The 20,726-nt window shown below is 46.5% G+C and overlaps 1 protein-coding gene across 2 annotated transcripts in view; it reads right to left on the bottom strand.

Moving 5' to 3' along the window:
* Window positions 1-8,812: 8,812 nt before the first annotated feature.
* The window catches only part of TNKS (tankyrase), a 98,901-nt gene continuing 86,987 nt past the window's right edge, over window positions 8,813-20,726 (bottom strand). For both annotated transcript variants that reach the window (XM_087716379.1, XM_087716380.1), the window contains 4 exons: window positions 15,628-15,733; window positions 14,265-14,451; window positions 13,397-13,553; window positions 8,813-12,016 (listed from right to left, as the gene is read on the bottom strand). In XM_087716379.1, coding sequence (XP_087572505.1) covers window positions 11,930-12,016; window positions 13,397-13,553; window positions 14,265-14,451; window positions 15,628-15,733 — 537 coding nt within the window. In that variant the 3' untranslated portion in view covers window positions 8,813-11,929. The remainder of the gene's footprint in view (window positions 12,017-13,396; window positions 13,554-14,264; window positions 14,452-15,627; window positions 15,734-20,726) is intronic.

Below are 20,726 nucleotides of genomic sequence, written 5' to 3'. Positions count from 1 at the left end.
CCCAGGCATCCGAGGGAAAGGAGATGGCACATGCTTGACATCCACCGCACTCTTCGCAAGTACATCAAGTGCACAGCTCTTTTTCGGTGTTCTGAGTCACTTTTCAGCCTCTTCCCAAGGTCGTAAACTCTTCATCCACCATTGGTCGTTGGCTGCGGGCGTGCTTCTCCCTCGCTTACATCTTGTAATCCAGACTGGTGCCATGCCAAATCACTGCACATTCTACACAAAGTGCAGCTACCACTGCAACCTGGGCCACCCAGGCCCCAATAGAGGAGATTTGCAGAGCTGCTACTTGGACTTCCTTATCTCCGTTCGTTCAGAACTATAAATTGGACAAGTTTGCTTCTGCAGAGGGGGCTTTTGGAAGGCGAGTCCTACAGGGGATCCCTAACAACGGAGAAACCCTGGACTCTTCAGCTTCCTGCCCTAGTGACATTAGCTTGGGTATGTCCCATGCTTGGACTCTCCAAGCAGCGTACTGGAAAATGACCTTTGGCTTACCTGAAGGGTCGTTTTCAGTACGCTGCAAGGAGAGTCCAACCCCAGCCTGGGGTCTTTCTCCACTTTCGAAGACTATTTGGACCTGTTGTTTATGGACCGTCTTGGACTTATCAACGCACACAGTACCATGCCTTCATTGAAAATCTGGCAAGTGAAGGCAACACCAGAGGCATGGCTACAGTTTCAATTCAGTCCTGGGCAGATTGGCTGACTTTAACCCATGCTTGGACTCTCCTCGCAGCATACTGAAAATGACCCTTCAGGTAAGCCAATGGTCATTCTTTCACATAAAATATTTGTAATCTGAATAGCTAAACAATTTATGGAGATGCAATGATTAGGACGCCAGGCAGTTCCAACTCCGTTCTATATTTTTCCAGAGCTCTGAAAAAAAGTACAGCATATGTAAATCATTTCCTTTGGTTGCAAAATACTGTGATTTTTATTAGAAAATCTGTTATTTTCTAATAAGTTATTAGAAAAAGTTCTCTCTGTGTGTAGTTTGTTTTGCATACATAGTTCATCTCCTTGTTTAAAAAGAATCAGCTGCAGGGTTGGTGGTAGAATGCCTTGTTATACTTTTCCATAAGGAGCTGCAATCATGTAGTGTAAGGAAATACTAATAATGTTAACTCTTCTATATTAGCAACCCCAGATACAGTAGATACAGTAATTGCAAGCTAAATCAGCATAAAACGTGGTCGCAGATGCAATTTCATTGGTTTTGTCCACATTTCCAATAGACCATACACAGACACTATCCATGAAGCAATAAATTTGGATCACAAGAATCATTGCAGTTATGTAGTGAGGTCTTTAAGGTGATGGACAACCCAGTAGTGGAGTTTGCATGTTGGCTTCATTCTTGTAAATAGGAACTAGAGTTCAAATGGTACATTTGTTTATGTTTTATGCTGCCATGAGAATGTACTGCATTTGGTTCATTATTTATGTAGTTGTGTCTTAGTCACACCAGGATATGCAGTTGTGGCTTGGGGGAAGCAGCTAAGAAAATAATATTAAAATAAGAGAGATCAGAATGTCGTGCATGTATATCAAGTTGAAGGCACATGTAAAAATCAATTTTCCATAGTGACAAATTTTAGTAGGCAGATGGAATTGAAAATGTTTTGCCGCCTAGGGAGAAAATTCTCCCACCATACTGAGAGAAAATAAATAGCTGGTGATTTGTTGTCCTTTAAATCTCAAATCTTCTACCTATTGGTTGAGTCATTCCTGCATTTATTCAATTGATTCCTTACAGGCTGAAACGTATATCCTGGAAGATCTATGAACCAACTCTCTAGTTTTTCACTTTCCAAATAGGGGAAATCCTTCAAATTGTTCTCTTTGTGACATTTCTCAACTGAAAATTGCCTTCTTGGAATTGCTGCTTGGCCTACAATGGATAAAAGAAAGTGTGAAATATGCAGATGCAGTGACTGGCCTGAACATCCTCCCAAATTCAAGTTTGCACATAACACTCATTATACCAGTATCAGCTCATAGATCTCCTATGAAACTGTTGCTTTACCTGGAGATTCTGCCTCTTCATTCTAAAAACAGCAGCTGCCCACTTTTGGACAATGAAATGTCATCTTGTATCTGTTTAATATTGTAATTTGTCATTTCCGATATTGACAGATAATGGTAGCAAGAAGAAGAAGAAAAACACTACTACTGGAATATCACCATGGCAGAAAGCAATCCACAATGCAATCTCATGCATTCAAGAATGCTGAGGATTACAATAAAAAGACCGTTGGCTTACCTGAACGGTCGTTCTCGGGGCACTGCGAAGAGAGCCCAAATGCTGGGTTAACACAGCCTATCTGCCCTTGGACTGAGTGATGATTTTCTTGACCACGCCTCCCTTTGCCTGCACATGCTCAATTCGAAAACGAAGGAACCGTCCTGTAATCAATTACAGTCAATACAGCCACATCGTTCAAATACAAACACCCGGGTGGGTTTGGGCTCTCTTCGCAGTGCCCCGAGAACGACCGTTCAGGTAAGCCAACGGTCTTTCTCCAGTGCACTGCTCAGAGAGCCCAAATGCTGGGACATGCCCAAGCTATTGAGTCCCAGGGTGGGGAAGCGCCGAAGCCTCTGGCATTTCAGCCACTCTTTGTAATACTCTTCTGCCAAAGGAGGCTTCGGCTGAGGCAAAGGTGTCAATCTTATAGTTTCTAATAAAGGCCGTGGGGGAAGCCCAGGTGGCCGCTCTACAAATGTCTAGGATAGAGGCCTGGGTTGCCCAGGCTGCAGACGTTGCAGCGCTCCTGGTGGAGTGAGCGGTGATTCTTCTCGGAGCCGTCTTGCCCTGGTGCTCATATGCCAGTTTGATGCAAGCACGTAGCCAACGTCCCACAGTGTGAGAGGAGACCTTGCGGCCCAGGGACGCAGGGAGGAAGGAGACAAAGAAAGCCTCTGACCGGCGGTAGTCCTTTGTTCTCTTTACATACGTGCGCACGGCCCGTCTCACGTCCAGCTTGTGCCACTCACGCTCCTTAGGGTGAGAAGGATGGGGACAGAAGTTGGGCAAAATAAGTTCTTGAGTCCTGTGAAACAGGGAGGTAATTTTCGGAGCAAATGACGGATCAAGTCTCAATATTACTCTGTCCGGGTGAACTACGCACAAATCCTCCCTGACAGAGAGCGCAGCAAGCTCGGCTACCCTGCGAGCGGATGTAATGGCCACCAGGAAAGCGGTTTTGATGGTGAGGTAGCGCAGACTGGTCTTTTTCAAAGGCTCAAATGGGGCTTTGGTCAGGGCCTTAAGCACAAATGGAAGATCCCATGACGGATACCGGTGAACAGTTGGAGGGCTGATGTTCGCTGCTCCCTTGAGAAAGCTCTTGATCTGGGGGAGCTGACTCAGCGAGCGAGAGGAGCCCTTTGCCAGGATGGTAGACAACGCTGCAACCTGGCGTCTGAGGGTGCTGACCGCAAGGCCCTTATCCAGACCCTCTTGCAAAAGGTCTAGGGTCTGGGGGATCGAGGCTGAGGAGGCCTCTATGTTCCTAGTCTTGCACCACCGTGAGAAGGCGGCCCAGGTGGCATCGTAGATTCTAGTCGTAGAGGGCTTCCTGGACGCTTGGATTGTTCGAATGACCTGGTCAGAGAATTTTTGCTTCCTCAGGAGCTCCCCTTCAAGTGCCAAACGGCTAGCTGCAGCCACTGGGGCTCCGGATGGGTGATGGCCCCCTGGCTGAGGGCAATCTTGTCCCGGGGGATTCTCCAAGGTCTTTGAACTGAGAGGCTGACCAGGTCTGCGTACCAGGGCCTTCTGGGCCAGGAGGGAGCCACCAGAATGAGGTCTGCCTTTTCGGTCAGGAGCTTGTTCACCACTTGAGGGATGAGCGGAAGTGGAGGGAAGGCATACAGAAGTCCCTGAGGCCACGCTGACCTCAGAGCATTTGTTCCCTCCGCCTGGGGCGAGTGGTAGCGACTGAAGAAGCGTGGGAGCTGTGTGTTGTTGTGTGTGGCAAACAGGTCTACCTGTGGCTTGCCGAACCTCCTCACGATCTGCTGGAACAGGTCCGGGTGCAGGCGCCACTCCGAGTGGTCGATGCGTTGGCGGCTCAGCCAGTCTGCTTCCCGGTTGCTTACGCCGGAGATGTGATCTGCACTGAGAGAAGCCAGATGACGTTCCGCCCACCTGCCCAGCGCTTCTGCCTCGAGCATGAGGGCCTTTGATCGAGTGCCCCCTTGCCGGTTTATGTGCGCTTTTGTCGCCACATTGTCTGTCATCAACAGTACATGAGCCCCTCTTACTAGAGATGCGAACTTTCTCAGCGCTAGGCGAGCTGCCCTCAGTTCCAGCCAATTGATGCTGTGGGCGGCCTCCCTCTGAGTCCATCGGCCTTGGGCTAGGTGGCCCTGACAGTGGGCGCCCCACCCCAGGAGGCTGGCATCCGTGGTGACAACTAGTCTCTCCGGCTCCTTGAACAGGCAGCCCTTCCTGACTGCCTTGGACCTCCACCATGCCAGAGACCGGATCACCTTTCGTGGGAGCCGAACCCGCCTGAGTGAGTTGCTGTTCCTGGCCCTCTGCACTGGCAGCAGAAACCACTGCAGCTCCCTGGCGTGAAGGCGAGCCCAGGGAACCACCCCCAGGCACGAGATCATTATCCCCAGGAGCTGGGACAGCTGAATGATGGGTACCGACCTGGGAAGGCTGCAGTGCTTCACTCTGCGTCTCAGGTTCGACAGCCGGTCTGGCGAAAGAAATACCTGGCAGGAGGTGGAGTTGATGACCGCACCCAGGTGCTGTATACAGGTGGATGGTCGGAACTGGCTCTTCTCCATGTTGACAGAGAAGCCATGGTACTGCAGGGTCTGCACAGTTAGAGAAACATCGCGGTGTGCCTGCTTGGTGGTGAGAGAGTGAATGATTATGTCGTCTAAATAACATTCCAGACGAACCGGATGGTTGCGGAGATGAGCCGCTAGCACTGCCAGAATTTTGGTGAATGTTCTGGGCGCAGATGATAGCCCGAAGGGAAGAGCCCTGTACTGGAAATGCTTCCCTTCCGCGTAGAACCTCAGGAACCGCCTGTGGGCCACATGGATGGGGACATGCAGGTAGGCCTCTTTGAGATCTATTGATGTCAATAGGTCCCCCTCCCTCACACAGCCCAGGATGGAGTGGAGTGACTGCATCTTGAACCTCTTGTAAGCCAGATGCTGATTTAGGCTCTTGAGGTCCAAGATGGCCCTCCACCCCCCTGAACTTTTGGGCACTAGGAAGAGGATCGAATAGAAGCCCCTCCCCTGCTGATCCCTGGGGACTGGCTCTATCGCCTCTATCTCTAGGAGATGGCAGATTTCTGCCCTCATGCGTTCCCTCTTTTCTGGGTTCCTGGGGGTAGGACAGCGGATAAACTTTCTTTGGGGAAAGGATAGGAAGTCCAGGAGAAGGCCCTTGCGAATGGTGTTGAGGACCCACTTGTCCGATGTTATCTCCTCCCACCTGTCGGCATACAGCCGTAGCCGACCCCCGATGGGGGGATCCCTGTGACCGTCACTTTCCCTTACGAAAGGGCCGGGATCCACCACTGTTGTTTCCTCCTCCTCGGAATGGTCTCCGAAAGGACGACTGGGATTGGTTGGCACGAGCCCCGAAGGATCTGTCTTGGTGCCTATCCCCCCCTGCCTGAAAGGGCCTCTGATAGGAGGAAGGGTGAGAAGATTGCCCTGTTTCCTGGCTCCTGTAGGGTCTCTTACGAAAGGACCCCGCCCCTTTCCGGTCACCCCTTTTAAAGGTTGCCGGAAGGATCTTGCGTTTGTCCTTGGTTTCGGTGACAAACTTGTCCAGGGCCTCTCCAAACAGAAAGCCCCCTTTAAATGGGGCCGATGCCAGCTTCCATTTAGCCTTCATTTCGGCCTGCCAGTGCCTGAGCCATAGGAGGCGGCGGGAGGTGATATTGGAAGCTAGAGCTCTGGAAGAGAATTTTGCTGCTGTCAAGGTGGCATCCGCCGAATACTCGACAGCGGTAATAATCTTGGTTAGCTCATGGCGCCACCTAGATTTCCTTGGCGGGGGTCTGGACCTGAGTTGGCGCAGCCAGAATAGGGTGGCCCTAATAAAAAAGGAGGCAGAGGTGGATGCCTTGATGGCCCAGGCAGACGCCATGTGTGTTTTCTGACATGCCTTTTCTGACCTCTTATCTTCTGCCTTAAGTCCCTCTAGGAGCTCAGCTGGCAGGTTGGAATTGGAAGTTAGAGACACGACTGGGGCATCTACTTCTGGGAATTTGAGGATTTCCTCCATTTTATCTTCTACTGCATATAGAGTTCTATCCCCCCCACTGGGGTTGGTCAGGGTGCCTGGCTGTAGCCACTGGCGCTGTACCGCGTCCATAAATAGGTCTGGCACAGGAATAACCTCGGGGGTTTCTACTGTCTCTTTGAACAACCCATGCTTAAGATCCTTGGAAGTGGAAGCCTGAGAGGCCTCAGGTCTGGAAGTGGGGCCTAACTCTGTGGCCGTCATGGCTTTGTGCAAGATAGACTTGAATAATGACGGTTGAAACAGGCCAGAGAATTTTGGCTTGTCAGGGGTGGGGTTTTCGTCTTCAGAAAGGGCGAAAATCTCCCCTTCTTCCTGCTCAGAACTTGATAACCCAGAGTGAGAGGGGCTTGAAGATGGGGAGGAGGATACAGGCTCCTTAGAGGTGGAGGCCCTAGGTTTGCGTTTCTCCTTTGGGGCCTTGCCCTTGCTAGAGCCCTTGCGCTTAATGCCTTCAGCTATCCCTTGGGAGATGGCTAAGGCAATTACCTCCCTCATTTCATCCGAGAGAGCAGAACTTTTCCCCCTTTTTTTCTTTTGCTTACTGGGCCTGCGCTGGCTAGGCCTGCCTGAGCTGGATCCACCCTTCCCAAGGGGGGAATTCTGGACAGAATCTCGTTCCTCTCCGATGGAGGAGCTAGGGGAGTCGGGGTACCCCCAAGATGCTTCAGGAGATGGATCCCTGGATGCATAGTTATCCCCAGACAAGAATTCACTGTCCCCGGGGGATTGGGCCTCACGATCAGGGGAAGCTGACTCCCTGCTGCAACGGTCTGGGCTAGGTTCTGGCTGAAGGGGCCTTGAAACCTCCCTGGGATCCACTGTGGCTCTTGGAGAAGACCTTTCAAGTGAGCCTTTGTGCCCTTTGCCTTTATTTACAGAGGGATCCAGCTTGCAGCGCTTGCTGGAGGGCCCCACCTGATCCCCTAAGGCCTCCCTGCATTCCTCAGCCATTTCAGGTCCCCACGAGGCCTGGGAGATAGCTGGAGCTGGGATGGGCACGCGCTGGTCTTTGCAGTCCAAAAGCGCTGGCAGAATCTCCAGGAGGGAAGGGCCGCCTTGGGGTCGGATTTCCTTCCTCCCACCGCCCTCGGTTCCCCGAGACTTAGCTTATTTTCCGGAGGGAGAGGCTAGCTGGCTTCCCAGACTAGCCCCCAGCCTCCCCGCGGCGTTCTGCAGTCGTTGAGGGCTCGCTGAAGCTCCGTTGGCTGGCTGGGCTCTTCTTGCTGCCTTGTTCCTAGCACGCTCTGAGCTCTGCCGCTCTGCCCGGTGAGTCGGAGCGATCCAAAATGGCGGGGGGTGCGCACGCAGCCGCTTCCCGCTCTTTCCAGCCCTGAAGGTGTGCGAAGACTCCAGCCGTCGCTGCTGTTGCCGGGCAAAATGGAGCAGGCGAGGGAATCCTAGCAATCCGGCTCACCTGCTTTAGAGCCTTCTCAGAGTCTTGCTGGATTTTTCCTCCCCCTGGGACGCCCCTGTTCCAACAGGGAACTTGGTTTATCCCACTAACTGCTCCCTTGCTAGCCAGCCCCCGCTGTGCAAGCCTTTTCAACCCCCTGCAGTGCTTGCAAATAGGAACAGCAGGGAAAAACCGGCAGCCCTTCTCTTAAAGCGACGGAAGCCTCACTGGAGGCAAATAGACAGACCTGATGTAGAAGCGTGATTTCCTCTATCTGAGAATTTAAACGTGGTCCAAATTGGGAAACTTTTTCCAGCCTTTCTGCTCTTAGACTGGAGCTCTCCCAAAACAGCCCTAACTCGGGCGGACTGAGTTTTCGAATTGAGCATGTGCAGGCAAAGGGAGGCGTGGTCAAGAAAATCATCACTCAGTCCAAGGGCAGATAGGCTGTGTTAACCCAGCATTTGGGCTCTCTGAGCAGTGCACTGGAGAAATGACCATTCTCCAGATTCCTAGCACTTCCTAGCCTCTGCATCAAATTGTCGAGGCTTGTGGAGAAAGATTTAACCTTACTTAAATCAAAGGTATGCAAAACATTTGAAACCAAAGATCCCATGGTTTGGAAATCACATAAAAATAGTCTAAGATATTTTATTCATAAGGTACCATTTCTAAATGGGTTGAGATTTCTAAAGAAAGCTGTAATATATTTTGCACTCCAATTATAAATAATATATTCAGAGAATTCAGAGGCTTCAATGGATGGAAATTTTAAAATATGCTGTATTTTTCAATTGATGGCTATTTAAAAAAAATCTCTTTATTCCACTTCTATCCTCCAGTTTATATGATAGTCTGGTGAGAGATCAACTATGAGATCACCCCATTTTGTTTCTTGTATGAAATGATTAACTTAGAGACAAAGCCAAATTCTACATCTATTTGTTTTTGTTAATCCTGGCAACAAACAAAGCAGAAAGTAGCTTACCCAATTTCTCCTCCTTTCTCCTCTCATCACTATGACATTAGAGCAACCAAAAATAGCCAAAGACATTATTGTAACTGCAACCCCTATTTCCCAACTCCCAGGAGTATAATTAAAAAAAATGCTCAACAAATTATTCACCAATTTATATTTATAGGTATGTACCTAAACATGTAATACAACAAATATGTTGTTGCAAATACATACATCATATAAACATATTCATCAATTAATTGGCTGTCGGGTCCCTTTCAAAACTAAATGTTGCTGCAAGCAGATTTACTGCTATTTCTTCTAGGTGTAACCATCACAAATGATCGAGGTACTTAAAATTCCTAATTATGGTTACAAGTGGTAGAATCAAGCCCACGTATTGTAGATAATGTTCTATGGTTATATCCAACATTGTACTGTGTCATTAAGCCTGTCAACTTTAATTTCTGAAAAAGTCTCAACCTATAAATCTCTCTCGGAGTAGGACAAAACCAATGAATGGCACTATATTTATGGCATCTTATTATCTCTTGATGCGGCTGTGATTTTTCACTTCAGTGGGTTGAAGGAAGCCCCAAATGTAATTTATTTAAGGCTAACACCACTTTTGTTATTTTGAAGACTGTGCGTACATATGACCAAAGCACTTATCAGGTTTTCTATTCAGAACATATTGAGAGATAATCTACTGCATATATTAGTTTGTCTTATCCCAAAGAAATATATTTCAGAGTCAAGTGTACAAGTCCTTTGCAGCAATCCTCAACCTCTGTATGTGGGAACATTAACTGTTATGTTACAATGAATGACATTAAATGCTACGCTTGCAATTGTTTTTTAGGATGCCCCTTATGAGGCCTTTAGATCTCAGAAGACTTGAGTGCATGTATATTTTTCAAAGTCTGATCAAAAAGGAATAACAGAAATCACATTACTACAAGACACAAGTAACTGAAAATGGAATTCCTTGGACAGCACCTTTTAGTCTACACAAAACATGTTACAAAACAGGAGCAATGTGAGATTCTCAAAATTTAGGATTTAAATTACCCATTAGGTTAACCATCGCACTGGAGGAAAAAGACAACCACAGAATCAATATTTTCTCTTACTTCCACATCCATTTGTTAACCATTTGGATTAAATGTGAAAAACAGCCAAGTCCTAATTCATATCCATGTAAAGTTGTCAAAATGTAGATTTTTCACATCTATTTGCAACTCAACCATAGTTAGCACTTTGTCCAGAGCTATGCTTAAAAACATTTCTGAGTGAATGTTCATCATCTGGATCCTTTCCAAACGTAGATATTTATTTTACAGGTAAATGATCTTGATGAGCTTGGGCCTTATGTCATCACGTGCCAAGAAATCCAGGCAGACTGAGTGACCTCAAACAACAGAAACAAAACTGAAAGATTCACAGCAAGTTACCTTGTTTTGTCTCCTGGATCAAGTGCTGAATCTGACAAATGTTTACATGATTTTTCTTGTAAACTGTACATTATTCTAATATGTATTAGATGCATTTTTCTAATATATATTAGAAATGTCTTTGGAGGAAGATTTTTGGTAGTGGCTTTGTTCATCAGCTGTTGCCCATTTCCAAGCAGATGCCAGTAGATTTCATAATACGATACTGTTACTTTTAAGGAATAAAAAACTTCCACTGAAGAATTATATTATAAGCAAACTTTCTTTGGCTGTTTTAACTACCAAAGATTTGCAAAGCAATATTGCAGTCTCTCTCCATTATATATTCTACTTATAGATCTCTACTACTACTAGTTTTTCCCTGAAAGTCATTGAATTTTTAAAAATGATGTTTGGGGGAGGGGCAGGGAGATTGTTTTCATTGGTATTGATATTATATTAATGATGATGACGATGATATGTAAGTGGATTCACCATGAAGAAAATCTGGGAGGATGAATTTAATGGATAGACATCAATTAGAAACTAAGTAGCAGTCTTCTGCAATAATACAAATATATATATTTGTATATATAAACTCCTTGATATAACCAGCCTAACTGGTCTAATTAGCCTACTGGGGATAAGGTGTTGGAAGATATTTGCATGGAGTTCAATCTATGAATGAATCCAGACATAATATAAGGAATACCATAATATTCCTATGGAAGGAAAAAGGACCTCAAGCAAGCTTTACAGTTAACTTTTATACTCTAATAGGCCCTTTGTGGAAAAATGGTCCTTTTGGAGTTTACACACAAATGTGAGAACTGGACTAGGCTTCTGGCTCACACCTCTGCTCCCTTGCTGTTCATTATCTGATGAAAATATTTTTAAAAACCAGAACGAATACCCACAAAAGACACCCAATTCCTTGAGGAATTTCACTAACTTGCTTACAACTTCACCTAGGAAGGGCAGAGAGAAAACAGGAACCTCTCTCTATTCAGTTTCATCCAACAAATGTTTCCTATGCATTTTATCAGACACATCCAAACTGTGCTACTGGAATATTAGACAAGATAAAGCAACGAGAAAGCAAAACAGAGGAACAGAGACCATTTTCCAAAGAAGCTGCTACATGGATGCTAGTATGAACATCTTATAAAGGACGAGAAACTTGATAGGGAAAAAGCGGGACTTCTATCTTAAAATTATGTTCCTAGTAACATGAAAGAATTCATAAAAAGTGCAAAAAGAATCCCAGACCAAAGAACTATATCTCGAACATCTTCTTGGATAAGAAATTCCTATTGCATTGTTAAGTGATTTTAGTCAACTTGACTTTGTGCAAAAATATCCTCGAGGAGGGTCTGGCTCATTTTTGTAACAGAAGAATAAAATGCAAATAAATAACTGACTAAAGACTTCTGAAAAGGAAAAAAATGAATGTTGAGAGTATGGTATGGGTTCAATAAAGGCTCTGCACGTCACTACAGCTGTTGCTGCTGTCCTTTCAAAAGAGTTGTAGCACAGCACTAGAGTTTACATTTCCATATATCCACATTGAAGCAGTGATGCTCTCATTACAAACATGGCAACTGCAGGGAAAGTGAGCCTGAGATAGGATGTTAAAAGGCAAATCTTTGTAAACATTTCCTCAAAAGGAATAGTAGCAGTTGAGTACATATCAGTTACTCAGATTCATTTACAGAACAATGCTTTATAAAACACATAAAGCAGTTCCAGAATGATGAGAATTCCATATAATTTTGATGTTCTGAAACTAATCTCAACCATCCAGTCCGTAAGTCACGTAATCTACTTCAATGAACCAGCATCTACTAGGTCTTCTGTTCCGCAGCCACTGCTGTCTGTGAGGGAGTATCTGGCTTTACAATTTGGTACGTAATGAGGTACTCAGGGTAAGCCTACGAATAAGCAGATATACTCAAATTACTCTACATTATACAGAAATAATTAAAAACACAGAAAAAGTTCATTTTATTTAATTTTTATATTATTTTCGTCTGAGGAGCCACGGTTTTCTAATATTTTTGCTTCAAACACAATCCATTTAATATCCATCATGTTACATAGAACAGATACTTTTCCATGACTTCAAATATAAAATCTTCCTTTTTACTTTGTTCATTTGGGGGCAAATAGCATACTCTAATGAGGCAGAAGAGATGTATAAAAGCCAAGGTCAGCATCTAAAATCTTCATAAATATTGTTTGAAGGTTCCCGATAACCAGGAACTACACTGAACTCTTCTAGGGAGTGCAAAGGCCACAGTAGATGAGACAATGTTGTGTAATTGATGGAAACAATTTTTTTTGGTCTGGTTTTTGGGAAGAAGTATTGTTATTCTTAAGTCTATTGTAGGAATTACGCCAGATTGTACTCAACATTTGTGTACCTGATGTGGACATATATCCATTTGCAAAGTATTACTACACTCTTCTCTGCCATGCTTGTTCCTTTCCTTTTTTGCAGAAAGGAGATTGCATGAAAAGTGATGGAAATTTTGGAAGCATCAGTCACTATCTTATTCATGAAATCAAGGGAAGAACATTTAAACAGGAGCTTAATTAAGATCCTTTCATAGTATGACATATGTATGATATAGTATAAAATATAAACAATTAACTACCCTCCTAGATTTTAATGAGTACAACTACTCCACTTTCTAATTTTCAAAAAGTGTTAAGGATGTCCTTCTGAAGGGCAGGAGTCACGACTTTTCGCAGAGTACAGTATTGCTGGACTAAGTCTACCACAAACCATAGATGCATACTGTTCTGGAGAAAAATTCAGTGGATGCATATAGACCTTTGACACGGTGTATATCCTGCTTGGATTTTTTAATACAATGATATATTTTTAGTAACATGAAGGCGTGGCTGATCTTATGCAAAGTATCTGAATGTGTCTTCAAAAATATATTTATTTTATGGATAGTGAAATCTATTAGTGTTAGAGAATTATGTCTCTGCAGACAGCAGAAGGTAGTATTTACTTAATCAAACTTTTTAAACAGGTTTGGGGAAGTCTTCAGACTGCAGGAAGACCAAAGCAAGTCTTCATTTGCTCCTTAATTAAGGCAGTTTGCACTGTAAAGCATGAAAGAATCATGCAACCTCCTGTAGTTTGTCACAGTAATTAGGTGTGATGCTGAAGCCAACCACACTTTATCAATAAAAATATGAAGTGACATATTTTCTCCAGAACACCTTTCGGTACACCTAGGGCAAAGATTTTAGTGAGCCAATGAAGAAGACAGATGCCATTTTCATATGTCACCTACCTGTTCCCCTCTATAGATGACATATTCAGCGTAGGCGAGCCCATTGACACTTGGCCTGCCAATTACAGAGTGATGTCCGGGAGGAGCGTGGGCCATTTTCATGGTGCTAAACTGCAGGAAGGACTTTCCCAATGTCACACGGCAAAAAAGCATTTGTCTAAAAGAAGACAGGAAGAAAATAATTTAAAAAGTGAACTCAGTTGCAGCAAAACATTTCATATACATCTTGTCAGAGATCTAAAATTTGTACAATCTATCAATTTTCAATTTTAAAGGGTCAATTTTCGTTTTTGCTTAATCATCAGCTCTTAGGACCATGTTACTATGGTTCTTCCCCCACCCGCCCCAATTTGGAACATGAAGTCCTAATGATTCCTGCCCCTCCCTCTCTCATTTTCAACTAGATTAATGACAGTTCAGGAGCTAGTTCAGAAAAATTAACAATTTCCCCATAAATGCATGGATGGCTAAGCAAGTGATAGCAGAATATTAATACTTTCTGCAAATAATTGGTTCTCAAGGCATTGCAGTTTGCATACTAAAAGAACAGACTTATTATGGTCATTTTTGTCATTTCAACTTTCCTTTTGGTCATTAGAAACTGCAAACAAACTCAGAAGCTGTTCAATGATAATGCCTTGCAATAAAAATGGTGCCTTATTCTTGCATTTTTTTAATCATGTTTGATTTTACAGAAGCCTCCTAGAGTCTCTGGAGTATCCATATTTCAGCATTCACATCTCTCCAAGCTAGAAAACTAAGAAATGTGTCCTGCCACTTTTCCAATTTTTCCTCTCATTTGGCATTCCTTCAGTTAAGGAAGCATTGTACCTGTTTTTCCAGATACTCCAATTTATCAAGAACTCACCTGTGGCAGATATAGCAGGACCTGTCTTTATGTGTAGGACAGCCTGTGCCTCCTCCAATTCCATATACGTATTGGTTACTTTTAGAGGAATTTTCTGCAAAGTAAATCCCAGCTCCAAACATCCCTCCAATGTATGCATGCCTTTCATCAAATCCTTTGTGAATAATAGCATTAATAAAAGGAGATCCTAAAACAAACAAAAAATACATATATATGTACTATAAGAATTGTAACTTCATTTTAACATCAAATTAGCAAAATAATCAATCCATGTTCAATCACAAAAACCAGAATTCCCCAACCAGTGGGGGGGGGGAGGAGTGGAAGAGGGGATTGTTCCTTGTGATCGGCTGTCAAGTATGTGCAAGTGCACAGCTCCATTTGCGCGAACGACGTGCACATGCACCCACCACTCATACAAATGGAGGGTGCACACACTCCCCACTGCTTGCGTGAATGGAGCTGTGCACTTGCACATACTTGATGGCCATTTGCACGGAACCATTCCCTCTTTCACCCCTGTGTCCCAGAGGTTGGGGACCCCTGATATAAACCAAGAACAATCTGAAAGAATTTTCTGAAGCTTCAATGGATTTTCAAGAAAAGGATTTCCATATATCTAAGGAAAATGTCATCCCTCCCACTCTTAATCTTTTTCAAAAAACAGAAAAACCTAACTTATTGTAAGGGTTGAGGTAGCATCAGTACTTAGTGACATGTGTTAATATTAAGTATACTGGAGAAGTTGTTGAGCTGGGTTTCTCAGAAAAGAGAGAATCTTTGTTCAATTCCTTCCACAAAGTAAAGAGAGCAGCCATGACTTGTGTGCCCCCCCCCCCAAATAGGAAGCAATTGCAGCACCAGTTAACATCTATGAACATATTCATTTTTTATTGCTAAGCAACATAATGCTTAAAGATTCTCTGAATGAGTGCTAGATTCCATCCTATCTATGGATTGCCTGGCATGCCTCTCTTGTTCTTTTCTTGGCCTGCATCTCTACCACATTTCATGCAATTGGATTAAAAAAAAACCTGACAAAACAGTGGTTGGGAAAGAATTGCCTCCAAATGGAACACTGCTTTCATAGCAGGACCTTTCATTCACGAACTCCTTCCCATTTCTTTGGGGAGCTGGGAAATACTCTAGACTCTAGAGCCTTGTAGGAGGTGGAGTAGCACATCTGTACTGATAAGGGATGAAAAATCAGTCTGAGGTCCATTTTGATTTCTTGCAGCTGAGCCCAGAATTCAGAATCAAATCAAACAGCAGAATTAGTAATTAAAGTGCAAATTAAGTACTGTACATTTAACCAATTTTGTTATACTGCAATGATGCATTCTTAGAGGATCACCTTTCGTACCATGAAACAACATGCGTTCATTGTGATGGTTATGGTTTTCTTCCGAGACTTCTTTCTGACGATGACAAAATCTCTCCCGTAGCTTTTTATTCACAACCTTTTGAATCTATGGGAGAATGAAAAACAAAACAAAACATTAAGACCATACAAAAGCCTGAGTCAGTATGACTCTATAAGCTGCATCATTTTAAAAATAGTTTCTGTGGTCGTAAAAAACTTAGTAATGACCAAAATAATTAAAGGCTAATTTAATTTGCTGCTTCTTTTTTCACAGCTTTGTCTTCTGTTAGTAAGGCTCAGAAATGTATCACAAACGCAAGTTAATACATCTCAGGAAATCACAAGTAGCTCAATTTTTCTCTGAACTATGAAATGGATATGATTTAACTATTTAAGATTCATACTTACCACAGAACTTCATATCACTCCAATTTCTTTTGGTTTTTTTTTTTGGTTTTATTGGGATTTATATGCCGCCCTTTTCCCTGAGGGGACTCAGGGCGGCTTACAACCACAGGGGAGGGGAAGTGCAAGGTCAAAACAAAACAATTGGTGAACAAAAGAAAATTAATAAAACACAACTTTCATTCAGCAATCAAACACTCGGGCGGGTGATTGGAAACCTATTCCCAGGCCTGCTGGGAGAGCCAGATCTTGAGGGCTGCGCGGAAGGTCTGGATCGTGGTGAGGGTGCGGATCTCCATGGGGAGCTCGTTCCATAGGGTCGGGGCAGCAACAGAGAAGGCTCTCCTCCGTGTGGTCGCCAGTCGGCATTGACTGGCTGATGGGATTCGGAGGAGGCCTAGTCTGTGCGATCTAATTGGTCGGTTTAGGGAGGTAATCGGCAGAAGGCGGTCTCTCAAGTACCCAGATCCACTACCATGGAGTGCTTTAAAGGTGGTCATTAGTATCCTGAAGCGCACCCGGAGACCAACAGGTAGCCAGTGCAGCTCGCGGAGGACAGGTGTAACGTGGGCGAACCGAGGTGCGCCCACTATCACTCGCGCGGCTGCGTTTTGGACTAGCTGTAGTCGCCGGATGCACTTCAGGGGCAACCCCATGTAGAGCCCATTGCAGTATTCCAGTCTAGAGATCACGAGGGCTCGAGTGACTGTTGTGAGGGCCCCCCGATCTAGGTAGGGCCGCAACTGGCGGACCAGGCGAACCTGGGCAAATGCCCCCCTGGTCACAGCTGACAGCTGGTGGTCAAAAGTCAGCTGTGGATCCAGGAGGACTCCTAAGTTGCGGACCCTATCTGAGGGGTATAAAATTTGACCCCCCAGCCTAAGCGTTGGTGTATTAGCCAAATTATTGGGGGGGAAACACAACAGCCACTCGGTTTTATCCGGGTTGAGCACCAGTTTGTTAGCACTCATCCAGTTCTTAACGGCCTCCAGACCCTGGTTCATCACGTCCACCGCTTCATTGAGTTGGCACGGGGCGGACAGATACAATTGCGTATCGTCCGCGTATTGGTGGTATTTTATCCCGTGCCTCCGAATGATCTCGCCCAGCGGTTTCATGTATATGTTAAATAGTAGGGGGGATAAGACCGAACCCTGGGGTACCCCACATGTTAGGGGCCTCAGGGACGATCTCTGCCCCCCGACTAACACCGACTGCGACCTGTCCGAGAGGTAGGAGGAGAACCACCGCAGAACAGTGCCTCCCACTCCCACCTCCCGCAGTCGTCGCAGAAGGATACCATGGTCGATGGTATCGAAAGCCGCTGAGAGGTCAAGGAGAACCAGGATGGACGCATAGCCTCCATCTCTGGCCCTCCAGAGATCATCGGTCAATGCGACCAAAGCGGTTTCTGTGCTGTAACCAGGTCTGAAGCCAGACTGGAAGGGGTCAAGATAGCTAGCTTCCTCCAAGGCCCGTCGAAGCTGAAAGGCCACCACCTTCTCAACAACCTTCCCGATAAAGGGAAGGTTGGAGACAGGACGAAAGTTGTTTAAGATGGCTGGATCTAACGATGGTTTCTTTAGGAGGGGTCTCACCACCGCCGTTTTGAGTACGGCGGGGAAGTGCCCCTCCCGAAGGGAGGCGGTGACAACCGCCTGGATCCAGCCATGTGTCACCTCCCTGCTGTTAGCCACCAGCCAGGAGGGACACGGGTCCAGAATACAAGTGGAGGCACTTACAGCTCGGATGGCCTTGTCCACATCCCCAGAGGCAACTTCCTGGAACTCAACCCAGAGTTGATGTGGCAGATGATCCTCCTGTGTCTCAGCTGGATCTACTGCGGTGGAGTCCAAGTCCGATCGAAACCGAGCTACTTTGTCCGCCAAGAATTGAGCATAATCCTCAGCCCTACCCTGCAAGGGGTCTCCCGCATCCCTCCTATTAAGGAGGGAGCGGGTTATCCTGAACAGGGCGGCTGGGCGTGACTCGGCGGACGCAACCAAGGAAGAAATATATGATCTTTTTGCAGTTCTTAATGCTCGAACATAGTCCTTGGTGCAGGTGGTTAAGAGTGCTCGGTTTGCCTCGGACTTATCGGACCTCCACTGGTGCTCTAGGCATCTCCTCCGGCGTTTCTTCTCCCGGAGTTCCTCGGTGAACCAGGGAACTCTCCGGGATCCACCGACCCGGAGGGGCCGTAGTGGCGCAATCCGGTCGAGAGACTCCGACGCTGCCGAGTACCAGGCGGCAGCCAGAGTCTCCGCCGAACTGTGGGCGAGGGTATCAGGAATAACCCCAAGCTCCGTCTGGAACCTCTGAGGGTCCATAAGTCGCCTGGGGCGGAACCACCTGGTCGGTTCCTCCTCCCTACGGTGGGGGTTTGGCCTCCGGAAGTCAAGCCTCAGTAGGCAATGGTCTGACCACGACAGGGGTATGATCTCATTACCCCTCAGACCAAGATCACACATCCACTGCTCCGAGAGAAATACGAGGTCGAGCATGTGACCCGCTGCATGGGTTGGGCCCCGAATTACCTGGGTCAAGCCCATGGCTGTCATGGAAGCCATGAACTCCTGCGCCCCGTCAGAGCGTTCACCGAGCGATGGCAAGTTGAAATCCCCCAGAACAATAAGTCTGGGGAATTCAACTGCCAGCTCGGCTACTGACTCGAGGAGCGAGGGGAGGGATGCTGCAACGCAGTTGGGAGGCAGGTACGTTAGCAGCAAACCCACTTGACCCTTGAGGTCCAACTTTATCAGCAGAGACTCACACCCGACAAGCTCCGGAGCAGGGACCCTACGAGGTAACAGAGAGTCCCGGATTACAATAGCCACACCGCCACCCCTTCCCTGGGCTCTCGGCTGATGAAGCACCTGAAATCCCTCTGGGCACATCTCTACGAGGGGGACTCCTCCTTCTGTGCCCAGCCAGGTTTCAGTAATACATGCCAGGTCTGCCCTCTCGTCAACAATTAAGTCCCGGACGAGGGGAGCTTTGTGAACAACAGACCTGGCATTTAGCGACAACAGCCTGAGCCCAGGGTCCTGACTACTCGCGCCATCTGGTCTTGGAGTGGGACTCCTAGGGCCGGAAGGAGGGATCTCTGTAATGTAGCGAACCCTCCTTCCCCGGTAATGGCCAGCCCTAAGGTCCCCGCCATATCTGCCTCTCCCTGTCACGACCGCTATGCTCCGACCCACTCCCATGTCCATGGTCCCCCCAACCACCCCGGTTCCTCCCGCCATCCCCAGCAGGTCCTCCGAGTCAGACATTCTCATTTATCCACTCTAACAAATCCCACGTAAAATTTAAAACATATAAAATACAAAGGTAACAATTACTAAAAGTGGGCCATTCATTCAATTCCAAACAACTCCCATACACTCAACATTCTATTTAAAATTGCGCAATTATAATATATAATAATAATAATATGGAAACAGTGGAGGAAGCGATGGTCTGCTCCTCTCCCTTCTTATGTCCTGGGGAGATGTCCTTAGCCACCACGTCAAAAGTACGTAGTATGTAAGGTGGCTGTAGACAAACAAAGTTGAGTATAGAGCTCCAGAGTTCGTAAATGGCTCCCATATAGTCTTGTCCCACTGGTGGAGGTTAGCGGGCTGTATATTCGAAAGTCTCTTTCCCAAGGATATATAAGGCCCCCAATATAGGGGACCAGAGTTCGAGGCTGACTTGCACCGCTCTTGCAAATGGAGGAAAAAATGCTGGTATTTTCGGGGCTCAATCCTTGTCCCTGTAGCCGCCATCCTCTATCGCTCCCTGCCAGTTGGCCACAATCCTACTCCTCCTAGTGGTTAAGTGAGCAGGGAGCAAGGTCCGGAGGGGGCTACAATGATGGTAAATAGTAAAGCCGCAGATGACAAATAATAAAATAGGTAACCAATAGTAAAGTGAGCAGAGATAGATCCGAGGGGGGGGGGGGCGTCTGGGGCAGTAGCAAGCACAGCCCTTCAATCTGTGGATTCAATGCAGCCTCCAACGGCTTCCGACAGCCCCCTTCTTTAAAATAAGCTAAATCAAAAATTAGTCCCTCTCAGCTCACTAGTCACCAAGACTCACAGACGTACAGTCACAGTCACAGCCACTCAGCTCCAATGAAGTCAGTAGGCTGGCTGAAAAGGAAGATGTAGAAATGTAACGCTGTGAGTCAGCTGTTTGGGGCCGCCATTTCCTCCATGCTTTCCTCCACAATGTTTTTCTTTTCAGCTTCAGCAGCTGCTATTCCGCTGCTCTGGGATGGCTAATAGGACCAGGGGCCAGTAAGTAGTTGGCCAAGGGGCTCACCAGCAGCACCAGGGGCTTCCAAAAGATGGTAGAGTGGTGGGGGGGGGCTCCGGACGCCCGCGCGCCGCTCTCACCGCCGCGCGCCGCCGTCGCCGCCTTCCTCGCACAGCTGGGTGGCCCAGGACCAGGGGCCGGTAGGTAATTGGCCAGGGGGCTCACCAGCAGCACCAGGGGCTTCCAAAAGGTGGTAAAGTGGTGGGGGGGGGCTCCGGACGCCCGCGCGCCGCTCTCACCGCCGCGCGCCGCCGTCGCCACCTTCCTCACACAGCTGGGTGGCCCGGGCTGCCGCTATAACAGGATACGAGCCTCCGATTTTTCAGCGGGTCCTGTGGGTTCCGAAGCTCTTAGGCTCTCCCAGGAGCTGTTTCCGACAATTTTTGCGGTCC

Source organism: Thamnophis sirtalis, unplaced genomic scaffold (assembly GCF_051295495.1).
Source record: "Thamnophis sirtalis isolate CommonGarterSnake01/CBP01778 unplaced genomic scaffold, rThaSir2_p1.2 scaffold_5, whole genome shotgun sequence".
Lineage (NCBI taxonomy): Eukaryota > Metazoa > Chordata > Lepidosauria > Squamata > Natricidae > Thamnophis > Thamnophis sirtalis.
The sequence above is the reverse complement of the archived record's forward strand: the minus strand, read 5'-3'. Positions and strand labels throughout refer to the sequence as shown.